This window comes from Paramisgurnus dabryanus, chromosome 12 (genome assembly GCF_030506205.2).
Source record: "Paramisgurnus dabryanus chromosome 12, PD_genome_1.1, whole genome shotgun sequence".
Lineage (NCBI taxonomy): Eukaryota > Metazoa > Chordata > Actinopteri > Cypriniformes > Cobitidae > Paramisgurnus > Paramisgurnus dabryanus.
In genome coordinates, this window is record NC_133348.1 from 13,949,852 (window position 1) to 13,957,360 (window position 7,509).

Consider the following 7,509-nt stretch of genomic DNA (forward strand, 5'->3'; position numbering starts at 1 on the left):
TGTGTGTATTGCAGTATGTAGTTGTAAGCAGCAAGAAGATCCTGTTTTACGATTCGGAGCAGGACAGAGAGCAATCCAGCCCTTTCATGATTCTGGACATAGAGTAAGTTTATGACATTTATGGCTCTCTGAAAGACCAGGTTTAAGCAGTATGCTGGAATGGTAAGGGTGGATTGTAAGAATGATATTGTGGTTAAAGTGGTTTACCAGGGGTTCAGGAAGAGCAGCATCCAATTCAATTAAGAAATATTAATGATGTGTTTTGTAAAATGTTGGCAAATGGTCACTGTCATCAGCTGGATGTGTAAGTGCTTGGTCTAGGTTTACAGTACAGTCTGTTCTCTGTAAAGCACTTTAGGTTATAAGTCACATTGAACATCAGACAACTTAATGAACTGTCGATGAATCATTGCACTTACAAACCATTAAACGGTCCATTTAATTTTATGCCTCTCCTTTTTTCCATATTAGAAAACTGTTCCATGTGAGACCCGTCACCCAGACGGATGTCTATCGCGCAGATCCCAGAGAAATCCCAAGAATTTTCCAGGTAGCGTGCCTAATTTGTCTCTGCCGAAATGCATTTGCTATATAATTAAAAAATGAAACATGTTGCACAATAACACTACATCTTCCTCTACAGATACTATATGCAAATGAAGGCGAGAGCAAAAAAGAGGAGGTTGCTATGGAAACCTTATCAGCAGTCGATAGGTCATCGTTCATCCCACACAAAGGCCACGAGTTTGTGCCCACACTTTATCACTTCCCCTCCAGTTGTGAAGTATGTCCGAGATCTCTGTGGAGCATGTTAAAGCCCCCGCCTGCTTTGGAGTGCAGACGCTGCCGGGTCAAGTGCCACAAAGACCACATAGACCATAAGGAGGAGGTGCTTGCGCCCTGTAGAGGTGAGATGTTTATTGCTAGTTGTACATACATGAGGAATGTTACCTCTGGGCAGAAACTAACCCATATCATGTTTTCTTTTTTAGTGAACTATGACATGTCCACAGCAAAGGAGCTTCTGCTGCTGGCCAACTCGACAGAGGAACAGCAGAAATGGGTCAGCCGCTTGCTCAAGAGGGTCCCACGTAAACCCATAGCCCACAGCGCGAGCTTAGCTATACCCTCTACTCCATCAGGGGGATCTACACCCAGGATGTCCCCCCAACTTTCTCCTGGCATGTCACCCCGACCCTCTCCTCACCTGTCGCCACAGGGCTCTCCCAGGATTTCCCACAGAGCAGCCATCAAAGGAGCCTCCCATTCCACCCGACAACAGCCACCGCCAAAGCCCAGGTGAGAACCGCTTGACAAATCAACATGGTTCACAGAAGCTATCCACCTTATTTTTGATGTAAATGTGGGCGCTGACATATTTGAGCTCTTTTGTGTACGATTCTGGTGAGCCACTAAAACTAAAGGTAGTCGTATGCGCCGTTTTGGCTGGCTAGGGGATGTTTATTATGAAATCCGGAAAGACCGGCATAATTTGGGCAGTTAGGGGGTTGCCATTATAGCTGGTACAAATGCAATAAATCTCTACAAAACATTTGTTTTGACCATAATCCACGCCTCAGAGCTAAATATGGATGTAGTGCACGTGTCATGATCTGTATCCAAATATCCATCCAGTAACACCTTTTATAAAAACTGCAAACGTACAAAAAAATTTCAAAAACAATTAATGCTGATAAAAATATGCTGATTTAGCAGGTTTATTTATTCTGCTATATATTATTCAAAAAATGGGCTTACAGTACAGAATATATATGACATAAACTGCTTATTAGTTAATGTTTATGTAAGTTATTAATGTGTTTGCGTGTAATTTTGTTACGTTTTAAATGAAAAAGCAAATAATTGTTGTGCCATCATAGAAACTGAAATGTTATGGGCCCTATCATACACCCGGCGCAATCCGCGACGCCAGTGTTTTTTGCTAGTTTTAGCACGCCACAGTTATCATTTCACGCCCAGCATGATTGTTTAAATAAAAAAAATTCATTTGTGGCCCCATGGGTGTGCTGGCTTGAAAACGAGGTGTGTTCAGGTGCATTGTTGGCGCTTTGCTATTTTAAGGCAACTAAAATAGACTACGCCATTGACCAAACTAAAAGTCTGGTCTAAAATCAAGGAGCAATATTGTTTTTTAAAAGAGCGCGTTAGAAAAAAAGCGTCTATAGACGGTTTTATCAGTAACAACATAAACAAGCGGCTGTCGTGGTCCACACGTAACTTCCGGTATACTCTGCTAAGAATAAATAACAACAAAGTTCTTTAAACATAGTTTTAAGCAAAAACAACACATAGATTACCTAGGAAACCAAAAGATTTGTTATTTTTGACGAGGCATTTGTTTAAGAGATCAGTTTAGCAACTAGTCAGACCATAAAAAATAAACGAAACCTGAAGTGAAGTTCAGACCCAGACGTGTATCGTGTCAGCGCACGTGCGTCCGATGAAACCGTCTATAAACGGGACGACAACACAGCGCTTTTGCTTATAAAACACTATAGATGCGCTTGTAAATTCTTTTTTTTAGCATATTATTATAAAAACCTTTTTGAGATTGCAGTGATCATGTGTCATACTTTACCAGCTTATTTTACTTAATACTTCATGACTGATATTACGACTTTTGAAGAGAACCAAAGCCTTAAAGGGATAGTTAATCCAAAAATGAAAATAATGTCATTAATGACCCTCATGTCGTTCCAAACCCGTAAGACCTCCGTTCATCTTCTGAACACAGTTTAAGATGTTTTATATTTAGTCCAAGAGCTTGTTGACCCTTCATTGAAAATCTACGTACCGTATACTGTCCATGTCCAGAAAGGTAATAAAAACATCATCAAAGTAGTCCATGTGACATCAGTGGGTCAGTTAGAATGTGTTGAAGCATCGAAAATACATTTGGTCCAAAAATTACGACTTTATTCAGCATTGTCTTCTCTTCCGCGTCTGTTGTGAAGCGCATGCGCGAGACTAAAGTCACGTGACTGCAGTGACGCGGGTGACGTATGACACGGCTGACGTGTTATCTGGTGCGCCCCAGCTGTTTTTTTTTGCGCGCCTGGGCTTCGTTTACAGTCTGAGGGAGACATACGCTGTAAGTTTGAAAAAAAAACTTTGCAAACATGTCTGAGGAAAACACGTCTTCTGCGTCACTGCAGTCCTGTGACTTTAGTCTCGTGCACGCAGTTTACAATAGAACAGGAAGAGGACAATGCTGAATAAAGTCATAATTTTTGTTATTTTTGGACCAAAATTCTTTCATCTTATGAGTTTGGAACGACATTAGGGTGAGTCATTAATGACATTATTTTCATTTTTGTGTGAACTATCCCTTTAATTACACAAATAACCATTAATAAATAAACTGGTGGTCTTCTCCCTCTGCTTACAGTTTTCCGCTTACAAACTGTGGCATGTAAATGTTGGCGCGAGTGCAACTGGCTTTTAAAGTAGATGAGAGATGAGACTCATTGATTTATTGCACATTGCGCCCAAAACACACCCATTACTCACTACGAGAATAGGAACAACCCTTTTAGACTGTGTGCCAGGCGCATAGACCATTTTCCTCATCATTAAACTAGCAAAAGTGGATTCGGACACCTTAAGATAGGAGGAGCATTGAATTGGCAGTGCTAAGATGATGGGTTTGATTCCCAGGGAACACACTTTGTGATAACGTATCTTGAATGCAATGCCAGTTGCTTGGCCTTAATTAAAGCGTTTGCCAAATGCATAAATGAAATGTAAATGAGAATGGCTTCCAATGGAAGGGCAGCACGGGGATTGTCAAAACAATGACAAATTGATTTGTTCAGATAAACAGATAGTCCTCTTGCCACTGTGTATTTGGCAAGTCTCCGTAACAAGAGCTATAATTGTCTCTATAGTTAGTTTTAACATTTAAAAAGATTACAAGCTTCCTCTTTTACAAGCTTCTGGACATGAAAAGAAATACGGCACTGACACTACATTCTTGTTTTTTTCTGCTTTCCATGACTGTCTGAATGTATTATTTATAACATTGTAGACAAAGGCATTTTTCATCATTCAAATATTTTCTTTCTTGATAGTTTCACGCTTACACCTTTTGCTTATACTATTCTGGTCACACTTTAGAAATTTTGTGTTGCTCCTAATGATGCTTCATATTAATCTACTTCATATGAATAATAACTTATATAAATACTTCATATGAATAAAATACTTAATATGAATAATAACTTTATACTCTCCCTTTGTATTTGGATTAGTTTATTTAAAAATAGATGTTCTGTCATTATTATTTACTTACCCTTGTGTTATTCTGTATGCTATTGAAACACAGAAGGACAAAAACAAGAACAAGATTACTCAAAGTGTTTTTTCTAAAATACTCTCTAAATCCTGCTTGGTTATTTTAAACCTAATGCTGGGTAAATATTGGACAGAAAACATGTCGGATTATAAATAAACCTATACTGGGTTGTTGTTAACCAAACCATGAGCTGATACAACGCAGGACAGGTTTATGTGTTCTGTTCAATATTTACCCAGCATTGGGTTAAAAATAACCCAGCTAATTTCGAGAGTAATGATGACAGATGATAGTGATCTATATTGAGCTCTCAAAAAGACAAAAACGTTATTCATGAATGATGTGATCACAGTGAACGGTCACAGATATGCTCGAATCTCCTTTTATGTTCTACAAATAGTAAATAATGACAACATTTTCAGTTTTAATAAGTTTTATGTACTTGGCTGTAGAGTTGTGCAGGTCCTCATTGCTTTCTTTATGCTGCTAACATTTTATAGCCCTGGCCCAATGCTCCGTATCATTCTTCATTGACCTGTTCACCTCTGACCTTTCATCTCCCGCCTTGTGCATTTGTGTGACAGTAAGTACACATCATTGCTCACTGACCAGATTACCTGCCTGCCTGCCTGCCTGCGCAGCCCTGAAACATCCCCTTCGGATGATTGACTGTTCATTTTGTCCTCGGTTAAAGTAATAACATAACTAAAAATCCCATTTACATGCGTGTCAATGCACTGCAATGCAATGCATTTTTAACCTCTAATTTCATAACATCTGAAATAAGCACTGCCATCTAACGCTAACTAAACTAACTTGCTATTTCATTAAGGATGAATACAACTTTACAGGCCTTAATTCATAATCACCAGTCATGATGATTTCCTTAAATCCATCGGTTTTGATAGGAGTGTTGAATTCTTAAAACTTAAAGACTTTTGGTTGTAAATAATGGCAAATATCTGCCAAACACGGCCCTGAAGAATCTCATTTGATATTTCATTTATCAGTAAATGTTTTAGAGCTCATAAGTCATAGTTGTTTACATTGACTTCCACATGGTGATGCGGAGTAATTTAATGCTTCATTACATGAGCCCTTGAGTCCTCTCTTGTTTCAGATTGCTTGAGTTGGGTCTGAAGGACTGGGGTTGGTCTCTTGATGTTGAAATGGATGATGATGACGATATATTAGACTTTCTGAAGCACTGAAAGGGGTAACCACAGTGTTGCCATCGCATGTGTTTTGTGTGTAGGTTTAGCCTTAAAAGTAGTTTCTTATTATTATTAGTATGCTTGCGTTTTGGATCAATTTTTGTGGTGAGTTTGTATATATATGTGCATGTTTGGCTAATTTGGCTTTGTTGGATTGAATGGAACCGATTAAACCAGTAGTGTGATACTAAAAAGGGTTTGTATTGATGCCTGCAGTTGTTTGTGGTTAAATAGAGAATGTAAATTTTTTCAGCACCTGCTTATTACACAATGACCTTGACACTCATTTCCTAAGTCTGTGTTTTACTTTAATTTCAGTTAACCTTGGTGAAGTTCGGATAGGTGATAATCCATCTGGGAACAGTGACATCATCACAGAAGAGAATGATAAACTGGCAAATGGCAGGATTTGCAAGTGCCAAGTATAAATGACTGATGAGCGTAATATTTAGCACTGCAAAAGCCATAAATCACCGTAAGGGTATAGTTTTGAAAAGTCATGAAAGTGTTTTATTTTGAAGTTTAGAAGTAAATTTTGTCACTTTAAAAGGTTGTTGGCAAATGTGTGCCTGTGTGTGAGTTTGAAATAGACTATATACAGTAGTTGCACTGCAATTTTATGGTAATCTAAATTTATATAATCAAATATATATTTTTAGAAAACTGACAATTTAAGTGGCAAAAAATTTATTTATATAAAAGAATACTTTTATGCAAATGCTTAACTCAAGAGCCTTTAGAAAGCATTCGTTTTTTTTACCAAAACAATCTGCTCACTGGATTACTAACTGGTGTGAACACATTTTACCATTATATGTTTTATGCTGTCACCAAAATAAGTTTTTGATCTGTTTGCATAGCAACCATTTTCTGTATTTTATTCAAGTAATACAATGTACAGATTGCCATTGATAAACTTTTGCAGCATTGTGAAAATGTAAATAAAAAAATGAATTTGGTGAAAACCACATCGTTTGTGTTCTTTGTAGTTTCTTTTTAATGTTATATATTAGGGCTGCACAATAAATCGCAATAAATCGTAAGCATCATGATGAAAAATATTTCTGGTAAAAACGTTGTCAGTTTTGCTTAATTAGTTAATGTCACTTAAAGGAATAGTCTACCCTTTTGCCATATTAAACTATGTTATTACCTCAACTTAGACGAATTAATACATATCTATCTCTTTTCAATGCGTGCACTGTACAGCCTGTCGTGAATGTGTTAGCATTTAGCCTAGACCCATTCATTCCTACCAAACAGGGAAGCCACCAAACACTTCCGTGTTTTCCCTATTTAAAGACTGTTACATGAGGAGTTATACCAGTAAGTATGATGCCACAAAATAAAACTTTTTTTTGGTACCATAGGAATGAATGGGGCTAGGCTAAATGCTAACACATTCACAATGCGCTGTACAGTGCACGCATTGAAAAAAGATAGTTATCCATTAATTCGTCTAGGTTGAGGTAATAACATAGTTTAATATGGCAAAAGGGTAAACTATTCCTTTAACAGAAGGTTTTTACTCTCCTATCTTATAATTATGTGGTAAGTGTTTTATCAAACATATTTGTTTTTATCCAGCAAAAAAATGTTTTGGTTTGAATGCACTTAAAATGAAAGTACAAAAAACTTAATCTGAAATCAGTTCAAATCATACATTACTAACAATGGTAATAGACGCTAAAACAGGTTATTTCCAAATGATGAAAAACTAGTGTGACTCTAGTGTCATACATTTTTTTTTTAAAACAATAATTGTAATTCGTTTTTAATGATTTATTTGAATGTCTGATGCACTTTAAGCCCTACAACGGTCACAGTGATGATGACATCATGTAACCCGCGCCAAGCAGATGTTAAGAAGGTAACGTACTTTCGAATGTAACATTGAAACAGTGGAGCATGTGCTTATTAATTGCAATAGATACATAGAGGAAAGGACTAAACTAATAGAAGAATTTAGGAAGAAAGGTG

At 37.3% G+C, this 7,509-nt stretch overlaps 1 protein-coding gene across 6 annotated transcripts in view; it reads left to right on the forward strand.

Annotated features, from left to right (window-relative positions):
* The window catches only part of rock2b (rho-associated, coiled-coil containing protein kinase 2b), a 47,770-nt gene extending 41,271 nt beyond the window's left edge, over nt 1-6,499 (forward strand). For 4 of the 6 annotated variants that reach the window (XM_065268208.2, XM_065268209.2, XM_065268213.2 and 1 more), the window contains 6 exons: nt 15-103; nt 472-550; nt 644-908; nt 993-1,299; nt 5,436-5,531; nt 5,848-6,499. In XM_065268208.2, the coding sequence (XP_065124280.1) occupies nt 15-103; nt 472-550; nt 644-908; nt 993-1,299; nt 5,436-5,526 (831 nt within the window). In that variant the 3' untranslated portion in view covers nt 5,527-5,531; nt 5,848-6,499. Of the gene's footprint in view, nt 1-14; nt 104-471; nt 551-643; nt 909-992; nt 1,300-4,815; nt 4,899-5,435; nt 5,532-5,847 lie in introns of all 6 variants that reach the window. The other 2 variants (XM_065268211.2, XM_065268212.2) reach the window with 2 other exon arrangements.
* Nucleotides 6,500-7,509: the final 1,010 nt, after the last annotated feature.